Here is a 23,616-nt window from a genome sequence, read left to right on the forward strand (position 1 = left end):
AAATTCAGGGGAAATAACGGACAGAGTACCCACACCAACAATATTATCGCCAACAGGGGCATATCCACCCCCACCAGTACCACCAACGGTAATATTTCCCTCAGACTCACCATCACCACCCGCGGCAATTCCTTCTTCACCATCACCACCCGCAGCAACTTCTTCTTCACCATTACCACCTTCGTCATCAGGGTGAGAAGTGTCGGTACGCTCTTCTCCATCGGACATTTCTTCATCCTCAGCATACCCTTCGTTTACAGGACTCGTAACCTCCTCATAAACCTCAGCCTCACCTGTAACCACAGTAGAAGATTGTTTGGGTCCAAGTTTCTTCTTCTTCGACACCTACAAACCAGTACACATCCCCACAAAGGCTCATTTTTTCCCTCACTTCAAAAATGAAAATTATTTCAAGCAAGGAAAAAGGGGCAAATAGAATAGAAAATATAAGAAGAAACTATACCTTGGCAGCAGCAGCACTCTTCGTTGGATGGGTAGCACCAGAACCCTCCTCCTCATCTCCATCAACGATATCAAGAGCGTAAGGAAAATTCATGCCCGCGAAATTCGGACGCCAAGGACAGAAATCTCCATAACGAGAAGGAGGAGTTTCACGAGGCTTGCTCTTTTCAGAAGGACGCCAACCGCGCGGACCCGGAATCCAACCATAATCCCAAGGACCAACTACCTCAATACAGTAGCATGCCATTCATAATCATGGTCACGCTTAATCCTTTCACGAGCAGTAAAGAGTTTCCGTTTAGCAGATCCCTCAGTACCAGGAACATACTTCAGCTTGGCATCACTCACCTCACTCAAAAGACGAATTTCACCACGGGGAGCAGCAATATTACGAAGGCTAACACTCCACGGCTTACGGTTTCTACTGTTGACATAATCCCCAAAAGAACTGTTAAAATTCTGAGGAGTGTACCACTCTCTCAGCAGGATTTAGAACATAGCAGGTCATCATAGTCTCTCCCTTGCTTCGCGGGTAACATTCCTTCAGTGAACGAAGATAATTCCCAGATAGTTGTGACACGGAACGATTATGAGTGTTCGTGGAAGAGCCTTCGCGACTATCCAACACGTCATAATAAAAGGAGTCACCCGACTTATATAGGGGCAACATGAGACCCGCCTCGAAGGCTCCAACCGTAGTCAACGGATGAAACTCGTCAAACTGATACTTAGCAAGGAGCTTGTAAGTGATATCATCGTCAGGGGCATAGAAACAAACCTCAAAAGCTTGAAGTTCATGTTTTTCCTTGAATATCTCAAGATCAATATGCTTGAAAGTGACTTTCTTCTTACCAACTGAAATACTGTGTATCACGGGGACAGTTTCTTCTTCGTCTGCGGAATCAGAAGTAGGACTCAATTCCGAAGCTTTCCTTTTAGAAGGAAGATTTTTAGACGGATCAGCTCTTGACATAGTACCCTTGGAGTACTTCCCTTTGAAAGAAACCGCGGGAGGAGGCGGCAAAGATTTCTGCAGAGGCACTGAAGGAGGAGCCATTGAACGAAGGGGCGGAACATCCAGTGTTTCAGTACGAGGAGGAGGAGCCCGCGTACTCCTAGAGTCATCACGAGGAGGAGCCTGCGTACTCCTATAATCTTCACGAGGACGAGAAGGGGCGCGGTTAACATCATACCTAGATCCAGAAGGACCCTTCGGCACATCCCCTTTCTTAGTAGGCACAACCTTCGCACCAGAGGAAGATGAAACCCTATGACCCCGAGGATCCGATTGCGAAGACTTGTAAGGACCTTCCCCAAGTGGAGATCTGTCAGAATATCGACGCGGAGGGGATCTTGGCGGACTAGACGGCGGGGTTTGGTAAGGAGCCCGCGGACGATCAGACATATCTACAAGGAAACACAAAAACAGTTTAGAGAAGAAAATGAGGAGATCACTAAAGATCAAAAACCCATAATTGATGGTTCATCCGGATAAACATTAAAAAACCTAAGAACTAAAAATAACCAGAAATACTCCATCCAACTCCAGGGATAATACTTAGATACAGACTCACAGACTTTGTAACAAAGAACAGGGGTAAGCATATATGCTTCGACATGTGTGTTCTTCATCACAAAGCCAACAATACAGCAGCAGGAAACAAATGGGTAGATACATAGATAAATCGATGATGAGCAGCTAATGAAAAACCCCATACCTGTATAGAAGAGGACGACAAGCACCAACCACAGTCGAAGAAAGGAGGATCGGAGATATCAAAAGCTAGTTGTCTGCGACACAGGGGCAACAACAACCGAGAGCGAAAGAGACAGAAAATTGAATGTTGTTATCTTCCTCACAAGAATGACGATAATAAATGACTAAAGAACAAGAATAGAAAACAAGAAGAGGATAAAAGTTTTTTTTTTTCACATTCTCTTTCCTATTTATGAAGCTAGAGAAGACAATAACTGTTCCTCGTACCAAGGAGCAGTTATGGGGAAAGTTAATGCAAAGTGGGAAACGTGTCGGACGACCTTTCTTCTTCTAAATTGAAAAATACGCCCAAGTCAGAAGAAGAGGGGCAAATTGTATGTACACCTTTCATCATCCACCACGTGTACAGAAAGAGACACGTGGAAGGCATGCAAAACAAGATATCAAAACATGATAGCAAGCATCTTATCAGAAGATGCCGCCGGTCAGCAGATCCGACGGTCAGGGACAGAGAATCACAGAGGTATGATGGCTCAGAGGAGCACCAGATAATACCCCTTGGGTGTTAATACACCCAATCCCGAGGAAGATCCCAGATCAACGGCTGAGAGGAAGTTTGACTGACACAGATGTGACCATACAAAGAGACACTTGCCTGACACGAGCAGATATCCATCTACCCGCATTAAATACCAAACAGATATACACGTGTCAATTAGCTCGTGGAAGAGGCGAGGATAACCCTTCGTATTCAAGGTCAGGACGCAACATATGCCGAAGACATCTGCGTAATGGGAACAAAGCACAAGAAGATAAGATTACAACGGCACCTCAGAAGTAGGACCCACGTTCCAACCCTATAAATACCCCTCTCCACTAAGAGAGAAGGGGTCGACCAATCCAGAGCAATTATAGGAGAATATAGGAGAGAGAAATAGGAAGAGTAAGTAATCCCCTACTTCCGCAGACCTATGTATACTCTAAAGTCATTCGACTATCTTTATAATCATTCAATACATAGTGAAATACCAGCCCCGTGGATATAGGCCTTAGTGCCGAACCACGTAAATCTTTGTCTTATTTACATTTCATCACCTTACATTCAGCGTTGAACTTCATGTGTTTTACATTTATACTTGATTCTCTGTTTATTCCTTTATACGAACATTATTTATGATAATATTCGACCAGACAATGACAAGTTCGAAGGCTTCGAGTCGATGAATCGATATAATCATCCCCTTACACATACAACGTACAATTCTAGAATTAGATTGTATGCGAATATTGTTTGTGAACACGTGGATGGGTTCGTGATTTATGTGTTCACAGAACTAATATGATCTCAACAATATTCAAACTCATATGTGTTTGTACCTGACATGACAGGGTTGATATCAAAGGAAATCAATGTTCAAATGGAAGATAACAGTGTGCTTGTTATGACAAGAATGCGACAAAGGGAATACGAGAACGATAAAGAGGTTAAATACGTGATGATGGAAAGAACAATTAGGAAGAAGTCTATGAGGAAATTTATACGCCCTTAGAATGCTAATGTTGACACAGTTTCAGTTGTTTGTGCAGTTGGTGTTCTTACTATTACTGTTCAGAAATTACCTCCACCTGAACTTAAGAAGCCTAGGACTATCCAGCTTCAAATTTCTGGTGGAGCTCTTACTAGCTTGGGTCTAATTAAAGAAATGTTTGTGTTTTAATATGAATGTATATGTTAGTGAATGTCTTGTCTAGTCATCATGTAGGCATGGAATGACGTTTGTTATACGTGTCATGTTTGTTTTTGTGGGTTTGAGTTTTATCAGAAATAAGCAAATTTAAATGATTTATAATGTAATCTACGATCATGTACCTATAATTTAAGTGATCAAGTAGGCATAATTTAAATAATTTATGAGTTTTATCGGAAATAAGCAATTCGAAATTATCAATTAATCATTATATTAATATAAATGAAGAACATCTGATTCATCAAAATATTAGTAGCATTTATATGCTTACACAAATCCTCATCACAAGATTAAAAAACTACATCTCGCTTAACAAGCACTATAAGTTCATCCACATCTTTAAGCTCGAACTGACTTGTCGTGAGTCTCGTTTTTTTACGTGTGGAGAAAAATAAGCATGTGTATCATTCTAATTATCATTTTTTCTTTGGGACATTCTTTAAATATGCCAAATGAATGAATAAGTGATGAGAAAAAAACTAATCAGCTTCGAATGGTATACAATTTGCATACGATATACAAATGGGTGAACAATTGGCACTTACCAAAAAATATCAAATCAAGCCTTTACATAGAACTAATTTTTGGGAATCAGTGCGTTAATTTCATACTATGATGGTGATGAAAATTGACCCCAGATAATTTAGGAAAATGGGGTGTGAGATTAGACAATGAATGATGGTTTGTTAACTCCGTATTCTTACAAGTTTATTTCCAACTTTCTCCCCCCTCTCCCACTTCCCTCAACAGAGAAAAGAAGACCCCTGCCAGCAATATTCGCCTGCTCAGATGTGGTCCGTTTTGGGCCGCATCTAAGCGGAATTTCCGTTTCTCTTTCTTATTTTTAACTAAGTATTTATATTAGCTAGGTTTATTTATGTTTATATTTTAAGTTTTGTACACCTTTATGGAGGTTTTATCTCCTCTATTAGAGAGGTTTATCTCGGCTTTTAATGACCGTTATCGGTTTCTATGGGCTTTAAGGTCACTTGAGATGTCTTCCAACGATGGAATTTTATCATTTTTTCCTCCAGCAACGAAATCTTTATTTTTGGATGATCTGGCGATGGAATCTTCATCTTAATCTTTATTAATGGTATTCTTGACAGCGAAAATTTCATCACAAGTTTTAAGAGATTTGAGCAAATCTCTCCACTTTTAAGAGCATGTCTTTATGAAGAAAAAAACAAACAAAATGGTTGGAATTTAATTCGGAGAAAACCAATTAATCTTCTCTTTCTCTTTTCGGTTCTTATTCATGTTTGTATTCGTCATGTTCCGGTAGTTCTTCTCTTTCTCTTGTTGGAGTTTTCGGTATTGTACTTGTATGGCATATTCTTGCTACTTTGTATTTTCTAATTTTTCATTTTAAATCCAATGTAACCTTGAACTTCAATTAATAAAATAGTTCTTTTGCTTTGATTTTGTTTTTCTGATGCTTTGTTACCTATATAAAATAGAAATTTTATCTTGCTATTAGTTGGGATACAAGGAAAGAATGTGACATTGAAAGAAAAAGTGGGAAACAAGGATGTGATTTGGAAGGTTATAAGTTTATTTTCAGAGTAGTAGCTACAAGATCATTATTTCTCCCAATATTTTTCTCTTATGATCTGCTAATCATTTCGCCATTAATTTTTAGTTTGATTGTTTAATAAAGAAGCGGTCATTTATTTTGCTTTAAAAAAAGACAAAAAGAAAAACTGAAGTAAAAAACAATGTAGTTACGTAATTTTTTAAATTTTCATGTATGACTAGTACAACGGTTACCACGATAGAAGGACCGACCGAACAAGAATTTGAAGATGGGTTTGTATGCGATTATTTTCGTCCCGTTTCAGAAAAAAGTGATATTTTCATCCCCGTTCCAGAAAAATGATATTTTCGTCCCGAATCAGAAAAAGTGATATTTTCGCCCGTTTTAGAAAAAGCGATACTTTCGTGCCGTTTCAGATAAAGTGATACTTTCGCGTCGTTTCATAAAGAGTGATACTTTCGCACCGTTTCAGAAAGTGTGATACTTTCACCCCGTTTCAGAAAAGTGATACTTTCACCCGGTTTCAGAAAAAGTGATACTTTCGTCCCTTTTTCAGGAAAAGTGATACTTTCATCCTGTTTCGGAAAAAGTGATACTTTCGCGTCGTTTCATAAAGAGTGATACTTTCTCCCCGTATCAGAAAATGTGATACTTTCACCCCATTTCAGAAAAGTGATACTTTCACCCGGTTTGAGAAAAAGTGATACTTTCACCACTTTTCCTGAAACAGAGGAAAATATCACTTTTCCCGAAACGGAGTGAAAGTATCATTTTTCCTGAAACGGGATGTAAAAATATCACTTTTTTAAAAACGGAAAATTAGTCGATCCATAAACCAAAATACGGTTGCATGATGTGTTATGCATCCTTTGTGGTGGTTTGCATATTGGCTATGCATTCAATTTTCGAGAGTTGTGCCTAAAGTGAAAGTATCACTTTTCTTGAAATAGATGGAGTACATCGTTTTATTAGTTGCAAAGGAAAATTAGTTGATGCATAAACCAAAATATGGCGACATAAAGTATTATGTATCCTTTGGGGTGGTTTGCATAATGGATGTACATTTAATTTTCTAAAATTGTGCCTAAAATGATAAATATCTCCAATTTTTTCGTAAAAACTCTAAATTTGATATTGTTGTTTGTACTCATTGCGTAAATTTTTTAATAACCTTTACAACGAGATAAAATTTGTAAAATTTCAAGACACGGAATTTTGGATGTGCTATTTTAAAGTTTGCTTTCCAATTATACCCCTAAAAATAGGATACATAAGAGCAACCACAGTCGACGACCAAAACCAAATATTTGGTCTAGAAATCAACCACAGTCGAACGGAGTAAAGATCAAAAACTAGACTAAAACCAAAAACCAAAAACCAAACCATATTTGGTCTTTAGTTTGGTTATAGTCGAGCGCAACTTCAAAGTACGTCTTGTACCGGGCGAAAATTAAAATTACGTTTGAGCTGGGGCGCAACTTGAAATTACGTTTGAATTGGGCGTAACATGAAATTACGTTTGAATTATGGCGGGGAGTAACTTTAAATTACGTTTGAGTTGGGACGTAGGTTTAAGTTGCGTCTGGATTGGGGTTGGCGCGTAGCTTTAAGTTACGTTTGAATTGGGGCGTAACTTTATTTTACGTTTGAATTGAGGCGTAACTTGAAGTTACGTTTGACTAAATTTTACTCCATAACCGTAGCGTGCAATCACGAGTGTAACCAAATTCTTTTAGTTTTTAGTCTTTAGTTTAGTTATAGTATGGTCGCACCATTGCAGTTGCTCTAAGAAGTTATAGTAATTGGACTAAAATAGAGAGATAATTGTATCAAGTGAAAAGACCAACCATGGACACCAAATCCAAATTTTTTGAGTCAACTGGTGATTTACAATTTACAAAAAAAATAGCCATATAAAGATTCTCCCTCGCCTCGCTCGGCCCAAAAAATACAACTAAAATTCTATGTGCTATAGATAAATAATTTTATATCTTTTCTTCACAGTATATAAAATGCAAATCTACACCTTCTTTTTTTTTTCCATCCCTAAATCATACAGTGTTACTGTGAAGAAATTTGAGTTTCAGATCATAGATATCACTATCAATGACCATGCTGCGTTTAACTACAAGTGAAACAGACTTCGGAATTCGAGTTCGTAAAACTTATTCTAGTATTTAGCTTCAAGTCATCAACGTGTTTAAGCTTGAGCCATGGCTTATTAGAGACTTCATTAGCCTAAGTGCCTAACCAAACAAGTTACCGTCTACACCCGAATGTTTTCGCTTAGGCCCGCCAGGCTCACCGACCAAAGCCCAGTTTAATCATCCAGCATTTTCTAGTAAGTTCCAAAATCCGTATCCCAAGCGTTTTATTTCAACCTTCTACCAGCTTCTAGACTCGATGGGAAAAGGGATCAACAAAACCATCTAGAAACACCAACAATATATCATCTGTACATAAAACCCACCTGCATTTGATTGCTATCCATCGAAGATCAAAATTATAAATCAAAATCTCCACAAGGTACAATCAATTCAATCAAGCACAATCCTCGTATTAGAGCAACACAAATGGCTTTCAGAGTAATTGGTTTTAATGATCCAATTTTCTCAGGTCTTCAAGACATGTTGGATGTATTTGATCATGAAGTTGAAAAATCAGGGAACACACCGTCTAAGAAGTATGTAAGAGATGCTAAGGCAATGGCAGCAACACCAGCTGATATCAAGGAGTATCCAGATTCGTATGTGTTTGTTCTTGATATGCCAGGGTTGAAATCAGATGAAATTAATGTTCAAGTGGAGGATAACAACGTTCTTGTAGTGACGGGAATGCGACAAAGGGAAGACGAGAAGGAGAAAGAGGTCAAATACGTTAGGATGGAAAGAAGAATTGGGAAATTCATGAGGAAATTTATTCTCCCTGAGAATGCTAATATTGATGCAATTTATGCGGTTTGTGTAGATGGTGTCCTTACCATTACTGTCCAGAAATTGCCTCCGCCTGAGCCTAAGAAGCCTAGGACTATTCAGGTTCAGATTGGGTAAAATAAACATTGGGGTCATGCTGCACCTACTAGCTTGGGTCTAAACAAGGTGTCTGTCTGAAACGAATGTTTCTTTTTGTGAATGTTTAATCTCATGTAGGCGTCAAATGAGACTTTGGTTCTGTGTGTGTCCTGTTCTTTTTGTGGGTCTGAGTTTTATCTCAAGTAAACAAATTTGAAAGATTTTCGATATAATTTGTCTTTCTATTCTGTGAGCACTTTATTTGTGTTTCAATTTCACCTAGAAACTACTTGAATTTAAGCTCCTAACAAGACAGAACAAAATCAGTTTTAGGCAAGTTTCAACAAATGATCATCTCCAGTCGAACAATCCGTATTTTATTCATTTTTTCTTTTTCTATCTTTTTCTGTCAATTGTTTTAAACAAAAATTCCTGAATTAAGGAGCTATACCACCTGACACTGATTCAACAGTTGGGCGCGCTTGATGATGTCCCTTGTGCTTTGCCATTTCCTTTTGGCTCGGCCTACAGAATTCAGATCACCTCAATTAGGGTGAAGGACTTGTGTTGATAAATTCATTAACCCGGGTTCCCCACTTTTCCAGAAAAATTAAGGTCCAGCAACCAAGCTTGCACCTACTAAAAACCACAAAAAGCTCAGTGAACAATAATATCCAATCAAATCGACCTACTTGGTATTTCACTCATTGATATGCATCTTTGGTCTTTTTAGTAGACAATATAATTCTGTTACCTTATTTATCTGGGAGAATATACGATATGCAATGAAGTCTCCCAGATTTCCTGTAATACTATTTATATGAGTTTATGGAATAAGAATAATCAACGGATTGATTAACATCCAACATGGTATCACGCGGCCAAAAACGGTCCTCCTTCTTCTTCCTCTAAAAACACCAAAAACACCAATAATCATCAATGACAAATAATCGATCCATACAGAGTAATAAAAACACCATACATCCGGCTTTCGTCGTTTCCAACATCAAAGTTTTGATCCCTGTTACACTAGATATCAAACAAGACGAATACTCTTCATGGGTTCTCCTATTTCAACTTCATCTTCAAGCGCACAACCTCCTTTTTCTTACAGATAGTTCTTCTCCCACACCAGATCTTGACGCTGCCACCATTCTACAACTTGACGCCCTATGTCGTCAATGGATGTTCTCCACCATGACCAAAGATCTGATGCTGACTGTTCTCAAAACTGGAAAAACTGCGAAGGATTTATGGAACCATCTCAAACGTCTCTTCCAAGACAACAAAGGAAACAGCGCTGTCAGCCTTGAAAGTAAGTTTGTAAATCTAAAATTTATTGACTGTAACAACGTTGATGATTATTGAAATAAGCTACAGGAACTCTCCAATCGATTGAGTGACCTCGAGTTTCCAATGGATGAAAAACGACTAGTTATCCAGCTTGTCAATGGACTTCCGGAGGAATATAATATTGTTGCTTCCTTCATTCAACAATCGATGCCATCGTTTGACACTGCTCGATCTCAACTACGCACTGAAGAGATTCGCCGTGAACATTAATCCACATCAAATACTCATGCTGCCCTTGCTGCCGAAACATCGCACACCTCCCATCACCTTCCTGTTGCTGCACAACGTCATCAACAAAGTCTGGATCGCACAGCGCCATTGCTTCCCAACCCAACAGGCCCACTGCTTTCTCACCAGCAGCCCACTACTGGATTGAACAGAAGCCCACTACTTCCCAACCCAGCAAGCCCATTTCCTCCTTACCCACACTGGGCTTCTCCTTGGAACGTTGCTGCACCTGGCCCATATCCGGCTGCTCCCTACTGGGCTTCTCCCTGGAATGCTGCTCCACCTGCCAACTGCAGACGAGGCCGCCAGAACCGTGGTAGAGGACGGGGTCGTGGCCGCCATCCAACAGCCGGCCGATCACCGCAAGCCTACATTGCTCCCACCATAGACTATCTACAACCGTCAGATATCGCCGAAGCCTACAGCTCTATGAGCATTCGGACACCCTATGATGATTTCTATGTGGACACCGGAGCAACCTCACACATCACCTCGGATCCAGGTACATTACAAATTATTTTTAATTCTAGTAATGTTCGTTCTATCTTGGTGGGAAATGGCAATAGCATTCCGGTAACTGCTAGTGGCTCTAAGTACATAAATCTTCCAACTCACACTCTTCACCTCAACGACACCCTTGTCGTTCCTTTCATCATCAAAAACTTAATCTCTGTTCGAAAATTTACCACTGATAATCATGTGTCTGTTGAATTTGATCCTTATGGTTTTTCTGTGAAGGACTTGAGTTCGAGGAAGACTATTCTCCGATGTGATAGTTCTGGGGAGCTCTATCCCATCACCACCTCAGCCGTGCAATCCTCTTTTTCGCCACCACCTCACCAATATTATCTTGCCGTATGCTCACCTACCGTTTGGCATAGTCGCCTCGGCCACCCTGGCAAAGCTGTCCTCGATGCTTTACACACAAAATTTTTTATTCAATGTAATAAGGATAATTCTCCCAATCTTTGTCATTCTTGTCAAATTAGCAAACATGTTCGTCTTCCCTTTTATGACTCTCAGTATACTAGTATTGCTCCTTTTGATATAATTCATAGTGATTTATGGACGTCTCCGTTGAATATAGATACGGGATTTCGTTATTATCTTCTATTTTTGGATGATTTCACCAATTATTTATGGGTTTTTCCACTAAAATTAAAATCCCAAGTCTTCACCAAATTTTTGCAATTCCAATCTTTTGTTCAAACTCAATTCGAACGCCAAATTAAATCATTCCAATGCGACATGAGTCGCGAATTTGACAATTCCACTTTTCACAACTTTGCTAGTAAAAACGGCCTGGTTTTTCGCTTCTCGTGTCCTCACACATCATCTCAAAATGGTAAGGCTGAGCGCATGATTCTCCGAATCAATGATATCACTCGTACTCTAATGTCTCATGCCTCCGTTCCTCCCAAATATTGGGTTTATTCTCTTCTTATGGCTGTCTACCTCCACAACATTCTTCCTACTAGACTCCTCAATTTCAAATCCCCAATGTCCACCTTATATAGACGCCAACCCACATATACTCATCTTCGCATTTTTGGTTGTCTTTGCTACCCTAATCTCTCCTCCACCACACCACACAAACTTGCTCCTCGCTCCACTAGGTGTGTTTTTCTTGGTTTTCCGCCCAATCATCGTGGTTATCGTTGTCTTGACATTTCCACAAACAAAATCATTATTTCGAGACATGTCACGTTTGATGAGAACGTATTTCCCTTTTCTATTTTCTCTTGTCCAGGATCTTCCCATAATCACGACCCACAAACCCATCCTCTCTATTCATTTCTAGATTCCTCCACCTATCCATCACCTGTGCCTTCAAATTTTGTTGAGTCTGTACCCACGCTCACTTCCGCTCCACCTCCTGAACAAGGCCCATCTCCTTCGCCCTTGTACACTCCTCCACACCGCAGGCTAGCTTATCCCTCTCAGCCCATTTCTACTCAACCCACTTCTACTCAGCCCACTTCTACTCAGCCCATTTCCACTCAACCCACTTCTCTTCTGCCCATTTCTATTCAGCCCATCTCTTCTCATCCCATTTCCAATTCACATCCCATCTCTCTCGACACTCCAACAACCTCCCAAACTCAGCCCATCTCTGTGCCTGTCTCTTCCAGCCCACTTCATCCAGCCACACCTTCCTGCCCACAGCTTCGAGCGGCATCTCGCCCAACCACCAGGGCCTCCCGGGGCATCTTCCGTCCCATCCAAAAACTCAATCTTCATGTCCAATCCACAATTCCCATTTCCCCTCTTCCCCGTTCTCATCTTTATGCACTTAGGGACCCCAACTGGAATGCTGCCATGAAGAACGAATATAATGCTATGATTATGACCAACACTTGGGAGCTGGTTCCTCGCCCTAGTAACGCTCATATCATTCGGTCAATGTGGCTTTTCCGTCACAAGTTTCACGCTGACGGAACTTTGCAACGTTACAAGGCTCGACTAGTGGCCAATGGCAAATCTCAACATGTTGGAGTTGATTGCTTTGAGACGTTTAGTCCAGTTGTTAAACCAGCGACTATACGCACTGTACTCAGTATCGCAACATCTCGTTCTTGGGGCATTCGTCAACTAGACGTCAAAAATGCCTTTCTTCACGGCGACCTGGCTGAAACAGTATATATGCATCAACCACCAGGTTTTGTTGATTCCGCTCATCCTGATTATGTTTGTCGCCTCCGTAGGTCTCTTTATGGCCTTAAACAGGCCCCTCGAGCATGGTTTCAGCGGTTTGCACAATTTATTACTGGTTGCGGTTTTCGTGGAAGTGTTTCTGATCCGTCACTTTTTGTCTATCACTCTGGTTCGGACACTGCATACTTATTACTGTATGTGGATGATATTGTCTTAACCGCTTCTAATGATGCACTTTTAAAGCGTTTCATTGGGTTGATGAAATGTGAATTTGCTATGACTGATCTTGGCGCGTTACATCAATTTCTGGGTATTACTGTGACTCGCTCAGATTCACACTACAACAAAACACACGTTTAGTGACAAAATTTTATGTGACCAGTAAAATTTTGTCTACAAATCTAGTGTTTAGGGAGGAATATTTTTTTGGTCACCATATATATTTTTTACGCGACAAAAGGTAAATTTTGTCTTAAAAGTTGTCGCTGAAAATTTTTGTGACAACTTGCTGGTGACCAATTTTATCTCTGTCTCTAAATATTTCTTTTGTGACCAAATATAGTGACCAATTCTGTCTCCGTCTCTAAATACTTCTTTGTGACGAATTATTTCGGTCAAGAAATTGGTTTCTAGCGACGAAGAAAAATTATAGTCTCCAAACATATTATTGCTAACAATCCAAGACTTTTGTCCCTGAATGTATCTTACACCGACAAAATTAGTTTGTTGTCGAAATGAATGCCTGTCAAACAAGGATTTTGCCGTTAGAACTATTAATATCCAAACAAATTGTTGTCGCAAATGGAATGTTTTATACTGACAGAAAAAATATTGGTCTCCAAAAAAAGTATTGATGACAACGTGTAACTTTTATCCCTATATCTATTTTTGCGGACAAAATTTAATTCGTCCGAAAAACTATTGCTGGCGACGTGTGACTTTTGTTCCTATACCTATTTATGCAGATAAAAATTAATTCATCATCTAAATGAATACGAAGAAAATCTGAAATTTTTCCGTTAAAACTTTGTTAGTGGCAAGACAAATTGTGGTCTGCAAATCCTAATATTCCGCGACTCAAACTATGACCCTTTACAGAATAATCGCTGACTGCTAGTGACGCAAATCTGATGATTGTATCTGATCATTGCTCCCTACTGGATTTTAAGCCTTTTAAGTCTCTGATAAGAGGAAATAAAGATTTTCAAGCTATAGTTTAAAAGATAGATCCACAAAACCTGTAATCAAACCAGTTTTGTACATTACAGTTTAAAAGCCAGTTTTGAAACCATAAGTTATTACCAAACTTAATTTCCTTAAAATAAGTTGCTATCAATGCTGCTTCACAGACCTGTAAGATTTAGCAACAGTCTGTAAACCTCATCGATAGTTCCATAATCATTTTCATTAACGGAAGCTTGAACTTCACGACTGCTGATGAGTGCCAAATATTGTTTATATTTATCCCTTTTTATTAGCATTTAACTCATCTTTTGTGCATTAATTCTACATTTTATCCCATATTCTGTATTTTTAATGTTTTCAAGAATAAATATTTTTATTAATTAATTTTGCATTTTTAGGTTGTAAATAAAGTTTGGATGAATCACGGAGCAAAAAGAGCAGAAAAGTGGTGGAAGCCAAGAGGAATCACACAAGGAAGCCGCGAAGAATGTTGTGCGCAAGACCAAAAGGCTAGAACTGGGCTTGAAGAGGAAGAATTGTTCTTAAAGAAGATATGGGTTTGGCATACCCAAGGCCCAAAACCCTCACCCAAACCCATTTCCAATATCCATGCCCGCCTTCATCTTCAGCCGTCAGATTGGATCATCTCAGCATCCTACGGTGGCTTCATCATAGTGCATCAAAATCTGAAGCTCCTGTCAAATACTATAGCACCTAACTCCATCTTGAGCCGTCAGTTTCGTTGTACTTCCGCATCCAACGGTCTCTCCTCGTTTCCTTCTATCTCGTCGTTAGATCGATCCATCATCTCCAAATCCCACGGCTCATCCTCGTTGTTCATCCAATTTTCTGAAACCGACCAACACCCGAGCACTAAATATCTATACCCAAACCAAACAACCCCCTTCTCTTTTCCATCGATCTTTCCTCCCTTACCTCCGTCTGCAACTCCATCACCACCACGCCCTGCCACTGCCACAGCCACCTTCACCACTTCCTGACGCCACCAACTTCCACCAAACGCCATGATGGCTACAACCCATCTCCTTTCCCATCATTTCCCTACCACTCTACCCACTTAATTCATCGATTTCCCCTCTTTTCTCTCTGAAACCCTAGATGAGAAAATCAATGAATTAGGTCGAGCTAGAAGATCAATTGAGGCATGGGAATGGACCAGGAGAAGAAGAGAAGAAATGGGTCGACCTTCTTGAGTGATTTGTCACGTCAAAATTAGGTAAAAATCAAACCCTAATTTCACTGATTTGATTTGTTCTATCAATGCTCTGTTTATGTTCAATGTTTCAATTCCAGTTATTTAATGCAAAAGACCCATGAATTGTAAAATCTTCCATTCAAATTTCCTGTCAAGATACAAAAAAAATATTATCTCGAGAAAAATTCTAAGCATCCATATCACTGTCACAACTATGTACAGAACTGACAGGACTAACTTCAGTTCCCATATTAAAACACATGTTTCTAGTAACATATTTATCCTCAAAGATGACTACCTACTGGGTCTTGCAGCTTTGAACTATTATCCTCAAAGGAACTGGCTCTTGCAGCTTTGAACTATTGTCCGATCCTTTGTTTTATACTTGCATCAGCAAGAAAAATCCTACACAGGTAGTGGTCCACATGTTGACTATTATCAACACAGAATTTTTTAGTTGGCATGTTATTGATCGTTACATCAGTTTCCATCTTAAGTCCAATATGTATCAATCTGGACCAAATGGTTAAGGAGAGGGATGGAAGTAACAAAAAAATAGTGTCTACCACAGGAGAAATTAAACTAACCAGATGATGTACTTGATTGACTGCTGCAGCATGTGAAGAGTCCACAGTAGACCTAGCTGCTTCAACTTCAAAAAAAAAACACTGATACAGAATACTCACTGTAATAACAGCATGACTATAATGCAGGCACAATAAAAATGGTGTCAGCAAGGAAGCTTGCGCAGCTCGGCTCCATCATCATGGGAAGAAACACAGATGCAACTCTCCATATCTGTAAGTTGACACCAAGCTTAATTTCCTTAGAATCAGTTGCTATCAATGCTGCTTCACAGGCCTGTAAGATTTAGCAGCAGCCTGTAAGCCTTATCGATAGTTCCATAATCATTTTCAATCTGCAATCAAAAAAGATAACTTGTTAGAATTTGAGGGAGAGGGAAAGAGACTATGTATCATGAATCTAAAAGCACATGAAAACTAATGAAAAACTTACCTGCATCAGCATATGGCTTCCCAAGACTTAAAAAAATCAAAGCTAATAACCACATAATTGACTGATATGATATAGAGAAGAAGATTGAAAACTTAGAGAATCTAAAAGATTAATTTTATTTCTCATCAAATGAAGGTAATACAAAGCAGGAACGAAACCAAATTTAGACTGCTGAGCATGAGTCTCGTAAGTGACAAACTAAAACAGTAAAACCAAATTTAACTTAGACTACTGATCATGAGTGTCTGTAACTGTGACATTCAGACCTAAACGATTCAGCACATCCTGTTGGAATAATGCCTGGTCTTCTTTGATTTTCCGAATTTCTTCTTCTTGTCTTCGGACTTTTTCACGCAGTTCTTCAGTTTCTTGATTCGACTGCATAACAGCTACACGTCTTCTTGCTTTTTTCTTCCCCAGGACCTCAACACAGATGTCGTCTTCATATCTAGGTTCCGATCCTTCTTCCATGCTTTGTTCTCTGATAGCGATCATTTGATCCTACACAAAGATCATGTGTAAGTAATAAGAACCTAAATATACAGATTTAGATACAGAGGCACGCTAAACAGATCCCGGAAAAAAGACATTTATGTTTCATGGATGATGCAAGGATATAGTTCCAGATGAAAAAAAAACAGTGTAACTTAACATTTGACACCTTTATTCACATGATGATAACTTACATATTGGCTGCGTGCCTTGTCGCTCAGCCAGATTCGATTGTTAGTCGTTTTATCAATCACGCGAGTGTGTGTCATGGAACACTTGGATAGGGGAGTGATTTTCCGATTCCATACTCTGTTTCATGAAGAATAAGATCAAAAAAATTTCAGCAATTTCATGTGTTACAATAGATCGTACTATTCAACTAACCAGAAATCGGTAGTTAATAGTACAAATGAGTACCTGCTCATGACGCACAACAAATGCCATGGAACCACTGCAATGGTTGTACTGAACCTTTTCCCTGTTTTTGGATCCAGCTAACGACCGTTTCTGTAATTTTATTTAAATTATCAGTACATACATTAGTAAAGCAATTTTATAGCCACCAAATCTAAATCAGTGTAATACCTTAAATTCAGGTGAAGAGAAGTGGTTGCAAAGCCACTCCCACTTATCATGGGGCACATCTTTGTATGGATTAGCTTTTATTTGTTCGATGGAATGATAGGAATCGACCAAACTCTTGAAATAGGAGCACATCAAACTCCTATGACTGTTATACTTCTTTCCCATTGATCGGTGTAGGTAATCCCAGATAAAGGGGACGTTGAGGTCCACCCAGAACTTGTCCTGCAACAAGATAAAAGTTAGGATCTCAAGTCAACCCGTAGTTTACAAGTAAAATATTGTACACTATTAAACATACCTTAACCCTTTCCATTAAGGCTTCTCTGTCATGCAATGGAATTTTAATCCATGATTTGTATTCCAAGGGAGCAAAAGACCTGACAATGACCCCAGATTCTGTGGCCAGTTTGCTTCGGTTGAAGCACACCGCCTCACCTGCAGACTCTTTAAACTTCACGGGCAATTTTCGATCCGTCGTCATCGCTAGTAGTCTCTCAAGCCCGACTCCCCGACTTATCCCCCTTGTGTTTCGTTTTTTGGAAGTTGATTCTTGAAACAAAAAAACAAAACATGTTGAAAATGTCAATATTGAATACTCACAAAACAAACAAACATAACATAACAGCAGTATTTGATATTTCAACAATATTTGTGATTTTTCATACCCGTGGAAGCAGTGCTTTGGGGCGCCATTTGTAATAGAACAAACTGAAAGAAAAGTATAGAAGTGTAAGTAAAATAAAAAACCAAGGATGCTTCAAGATTATCAAAGTCTAAACATTCTTGTGGAAATAAAAAGACAGCAACATGACAAATGGCCAAGGAAATCCACCAAGATGCACTATCCCATAGTAGTGTTGCCTCTCAGCTAGTTTTAGCTTAAAGATTTAACCTAATTGTTGATTAATAAAAGTAGACAAGAAAGTATAATGCTACAGTTTATAGTGACCATATTGAATCCTTCCTTCCTACTTACAAGCACCATTAGGAACATCATAACAAGCAGCATCTTCATAGGGAATTACAGATGTGAGTAATTGGGATTTATTTGAATCCATGGATTAGGAATATAACAACAACCGTACTCAAAAACAAAAAAACAGATGTAAGTAATTGGAATTGACTTGATTCCATGGAAGAGGAACCCATCAACAACCATACCCAAAAACAAAGAATTGGAATTGATTTAATTCCATGGAAGAGGAACCCATCAACAACCATAATCACATATTAGCATTGAATTGATTTTATTTCTCACAATCAAAGTACCAAAAAAATAAGATTCAAGGAAAAAATGTAAAAATCTAATGTAAAATAAAAAATATAATATACCTTAGGATTTAATTTGAGATAAATTTCTGAGAAGATGAGATGTAAATGTTCCATCGATGCCTTAGGGTTTATATAGCCTGAATTTTGGATAAAATTTGAAACCTAAAAAACAATTAGCGCGAAACATCCCGCCAAAAGAACTAAAACCTCAATTTTCCACGCAAATTTGTTTCTTGATTTACGAGAATCGGAGATTATTAGTGAAATCTATAGCACAGGAAGATACCAAAATTTCTTGATATGGAAGATTTCATTCCCAATCTGGAAAAAATCTTATGGTTTGGGAAGATGGAAGAAAGGAAAGAACTGAGTAAACGAAGATATCCATGAAAAAATATCTCAAGAAAGTCGCACATACCTTATACAATCAGACACACCTCCATGACAGCCAATTAGAGACAAGCACGTCCCTTGCTTTACTCGTGGGATGTTACGCGTGTACAGTAAGCACCTCCATTACAATAAGTTACAACTTTCCAGTTATGGCATGGGCCATGAAGTATGTCATAATATTCGTTTAGCTTAGTATGGTGTTTTTGGCCCTTAATAATTACTAAATTTCATCATGCTTCATATCCTTTGTGCGCCGAGACGGAAACTTATCGGGAACATCGCCAGAATTGTTCAATATCGTCTACAATCTAGGACGGAATTTTGTTGGATTTAACTCTTTCAAGGTTTCCATGCAATTGAAAATTCCTCAATAGCATATTTCGATGTAGCCACTTTTCTACATCTGAACAACCTTGTTTAAAAGGAAAAAATAGAGTTCGGCAAGGCCCAAATATATTTGTAAACAAGAGTTGTTCAGATTTTATGGTCCCAACAACATATTTCAATGTAGCCATTTTTCTACATCGTATCATCATTGAAGGATATTATCAGTTGGTCGTCAAGTGTCTAACAGATAGATTTAGCTCAAGCATAGTATGACCTATTGTAAGCATGTCCCAAAATCGGACAACATTGCATTCCACTCCCTAGCGGATTATGCCTTCTCTCAGAAAGTCCAAGATATGTGGAAAAGTACTAGCTCCCAGCCGATATTGTTTCTTTTTGAATTGAAACCACCTAATTAGTTCTTTTTATATATTTTTTCTCACAATTTTTCTTTTGTGTATTAAAAAAACAAAAAGCAAAAGAATAAAAAACAAACAAACTAGTTACTCTTTATTATTAATAATAAAAAAAATCTTTTGTGTACCAAAAAAACAAAAAAGAAAAAAACAAACAAATTAGTTATTCTTTCATAACTACATAACAGTTAAAAATAAATTAATAAAAAAATATTAATAGTGATAATTATATTACGAGGCTCACAATCGTTCATATGTAAATTACTTTATATCTTTATTAATTAATAACTATTTTTTAAAACCGAGCCAATAGCTCAGCTGGTCATCTTTGTTCCCCGAAGTTTCATGCGATCTAGGAGGTTAGCACGGCAATCTGTTCATTAAAGACATTCTCAAAAACTTGGAAAATAAACAACACCCGAATAAGGAAAATTAAAAGAAAAAAAATTAAAGACAACACTGCGATGACGAAACCACCCTTGAGGACCGGGCATTTGGTTTGATATTCATGAGGGCAAGAAAGTAATTTCATCAGAAATTCTCTAAATAGACTACTCGGGAATAGAAGAAACAATTACAAAGGAATCACAGTTCTATTCTCTAATTAGACTCTTCCCAAGTTTGCATGTCGATGATGGATCAGTTTATAAAGGAATCACAGTTCTATTCACCAATTATTGCTTATGAATTGAAGTAATCAATAGTATCCGGTGACAAATTAAAGGTTGGGAAGCTGTTTTTCCTTCCTCTATTCATAAGCAGTAATTGGTGGTGTTTGAAGATAAAGCTAAGAGAAGAAATTCGTGTGTGGTGTTCTTGGAAATTTGGATTAGCGATCTAAGGTACAAATCCCCTAATTGATATTGTTATCAATGTAATTGCATGTTTAGTTTTGGTTAAAATTTAAAATTTGAATTAACCTAATTGGGTTTTGGTTAATTGCATGTTTCTATTTGACCTAATTCCTAACACCAAACTTGTTAAGTTGAGCTATCATTGATAATTTAAAAACATCCTGATTATCGATTCGCTTTTTTTTCTAGCAAAAAAAAAAGTTCAATTTTTTGTTTGCTTTTTCTCCCGGTATTGTGTTTCTAGACATTAGATTTATTGTAAAGATGGTAGAGGTGAGTTTGTTGTCTAACCACCAGTTTAATCTCAGTTCTTAGGTGGTTTTATTTTTGGGTGTTGTCCTGTTTTGTTCAAACAAATGCTTGTTTTCCCATGGTTTATGTTGCAGAGATCCATCTTAGTATTTTTCTTTAATGATGGTTTCGATTTTTTGTTGCAAAGGCTTGACTTAATCATGTTAGAGCTTTATCATATTCCAAGGAGCTTCGTGAGTTATGCTTATATAAAAAGAAGTTAGACTGTTGTTTTCGACTGTCCTGCGTCACTGTCTTTTAGTACAACTTTGGCCATTTACTAAAATGTTCGGGATAAGTTGATTTAGCTTATCGACAGATCACAGTACATTGATTCATTGTTTTGTATAAATACAACAGTTGTCAACACTCCTTGTCAATTATTTATTATTCTTAGCCATCACAATAATCCTGTAGTGCAATTTATATGCGGTAGTGTTTTTTTATTTTCCAGTACTAATGCATATATATAGTTTTATTCTTGAATTCAGGATGGAAAAAAGTTGGATGGAAGAGCGTAATAGATCAAGTCTTACGTATGTGGCAGGCATCAATTCATTTCTCGGCATGGCACGAGATCACCTTGCCAGCATACTAGCGGACAAGTGTCGCTGTCCATGCAGAGACTGTTTAAATGCAAGACCGCCTGTCCCGTTAGAAGATGTTGCCGTGCATTTGGCTCGATATGGCATTGCAGCTAGTTACAGAATATGGGTACATCATGGAGAAGTAGCCATGCCTCCGCAAAACCAGTTTGTATCTAGTCTTGATGATGATATGGCAACCAATGAAGGATCTGATAATGAAGACAGAAACGAGGCAACTATTGAAATACTGAATGACGTCCGCTTACCAAATACATATGATAGTCAAGGAGCCTTTGCTGGTGGTGAAACGGAAGGTCTGGGTGAATCAAATTCTGGAAAGTTCGCTAAATTGTTAGATGAAGCTGAACACGAGTTGTATCCTGGTTGTAAAGATTTTTCGGCGCTGACTTTTCTCGTAGAGTTGATGCATATTAAGGTACTCGACCAGATGAGCAATAAAGCATTTGAAATGCAACTGGAGTTGCTCAAAGAAGCTTTTCCGAAGGAGAATAGGATTCCATCTTCATATTATGAAGCTAAGAAACTGTTGGGTGGCTTGGGAATGGGTTATGAAGCAATTCATGCATGTCAGTACGACTGTGCTTTGTTTTGGAAAGAGCATAAAGATAGGGAGGACTGTCCAGTATGTAATGATCCTAGGTACAAACACGATGACGGGAAGGGTACCAATATCCCGCACAAGGTATTGCGATATTTTCCCTTAAAGACTATACTGATGAGGTTGTTTGCTAGTAGACACACAACTGCTGACATGAGGTGGCATGAAGACCAACGCGATAAAACAACACCGGATTTGTTAAGACATCCAGCTGATGCGGAAGCGTGGAAGGATTTTGATGACGAAGATGATGAGACATTGAATGAATACAATAATGACATTTTGGATGCCGACGAGATAGTGGTGAATGGTGAAGACAGTGATATAGAGTGATCACAGTGTTCTTGGCATTTGAGTTTTTTTTAAGCAGGTGGTTTTTATTTTACGACATTTAAATATAGGTCTACTGGTTTCAATTTGACACTTTATGATATGCAGATTTTAGTGTTTTTTTTTTCTTCATTTTGACACTTTATGAGTTAGTCTTGAGCGCCGGTGGTTTTTGTTTTACTAAATTTAATGATAGGTCCAGGTGGATAGGTCCACTGTCCCGTTTGCCCAATCTGAAGAATGCCATACCAGTCCAAGTCCTTTCCATCGTTTATTTTAAACTGACCAGAACAGTGTACCGCAAAAACTTTAAAAGTCTTATTATTAGTAGTGTGACCCATTTTAAGTTTTATAATCAACAAACAAATTTTACACGATATTCTCTCCAAAAATAAAAGAGATTTGCAAGATATTTTATCTCTCTTTTAAAAGAGAGATTTCGTCCACTTTCCATACATGTCGCTCCACTATTTATTTGGAGATAAATTTGTTCCTAAAAATACACGGAAAAAAATTCACCTAATTTATTAGGAGATAAATTTGTTTCTCAAAATACACGGAAACAACTCACCTAATTTATTAGGAGATAAATTTGTTCCTCAAAAAACACGGAAACAACTCAGTATTAGTTTACATATACTATTCTAAAACTCAGGAATTATAAAGATACTAATAAGAAGATATGTTTGTAAGTTGCAATAAGAGAGAAAAATACAGATAAGAGGAACAAAAATGAAGAAAGATTTGGGAGGAAATTCCCGCTTTTATATGGTGTTTCAATTTAAGTTCCCTCAAAATTCATGATCTATCGCCTTATATAAAGTATAAGAAATCTCCAAAATCTCTACACAATTTTTTTCTCCATTGTTTCTCAAGTTTTGAAGTTCAACCTTCTACTGCTCAAGTAATAAATCTTCCCTCTTCTCGTTTTATATTTCTTTTCAATTATACTTGTTTTATCAAATCTCGTTAATTATTATCAATGGGTTTTAGTTGATTTACTATAAATCTTTTTTTTTATAGAAATCTAATAGGGTTATAAGATTTTACCTGATTTTAGATATAGTATATATCTTAGGGAGGTCTATGATTCTAAAACTTCCATCGGATTTTTTAAGGGTCGTTTTCAAGGAAAAGAAGGAACTGAAGAATGACTTCTAAGGTATTACTAGCATAACTATTACTAGTTATTATAATTATACTTGTTTTAGGTATGGGCTAATGATTTTATCATTGTTGTAGAAACGACAGGTAACTCTCTCAAATAGGGGCCAAAAAGTTTACACAGGGTCGAGGTCATTCATTAAACACCACAAAATGG

The 23,616-nt window shown here is 38.1% G+C and overlaps 2 protein-coding genes across 2 annotated transcripts; both read left to right on the top strand.

Annotated features, from left to right (window-relative positions):
- Positions 1–7,882: 7,882 nt before the first annotated feature.
- On the top strand, positions 7,883–8,708 carry LOC113313345 (17.1 kDa class II heat shock protein-like). Its single transcript, XM_026562109.1, has one exon. The coding sequence runs from the start codon at positions 8,038–8,040 to the stop codon at positions 8,512–8,514; it is 477 nt and encodes a 158-aa protein (XP_026417894.1). The 5' UTR covers positions 7,883–8,037; the 3' UTR covers positions 8,515–8,708.
- A 12,543-nt stretch (positions 8,709–21,251) lies between these two features.
- LOC113312066 lies at positions 21,252–22,298 on the top strand. The gene has a single exon (XM_026560832.1). The coding sequence runs from the start codon at positions 21,252–21,254 to the stop codon at positions 22,296–22,298; it is 1,047 nt and encodes a 348-aa protein (XP_026416617.1).
- The last annotated feature ends 1,318 nt before the right edge of the window (positions 22,299–23,616 follow it).

This window comes from Papaver somniferum, chromosome 9, assembly GCF_003573695.1.
Source record: "Papaver somniferum cultivar HN1 chromosome 9, ASM357369v1, whole genome shotgun sequence".
NCBI classification, from domain to species: Eukaryota; Viridiplantae; Streptophyta; class Magnoliopsida; order Ranunculales; family Papaveraceae; genus Papaver; species Papaver somniferum.

Bases quoted from the DNA above. Each gene is read 5' to 3' on its own strand.
- LOC113313345 (XM_026562109.1), top strand. From the start codon at position 8,038: ATGGCTTTCAGAGTAATTGGTTTTAATGATCCAATTTTCTCAGGTCTT.
- LOC113312066 (XM_026560832.1), top strand. From the start codon at position 21,252: ATGGAAAAAAGTTGGATGGAAGAGCGTAATAGATCAAGTCTTACGTAT.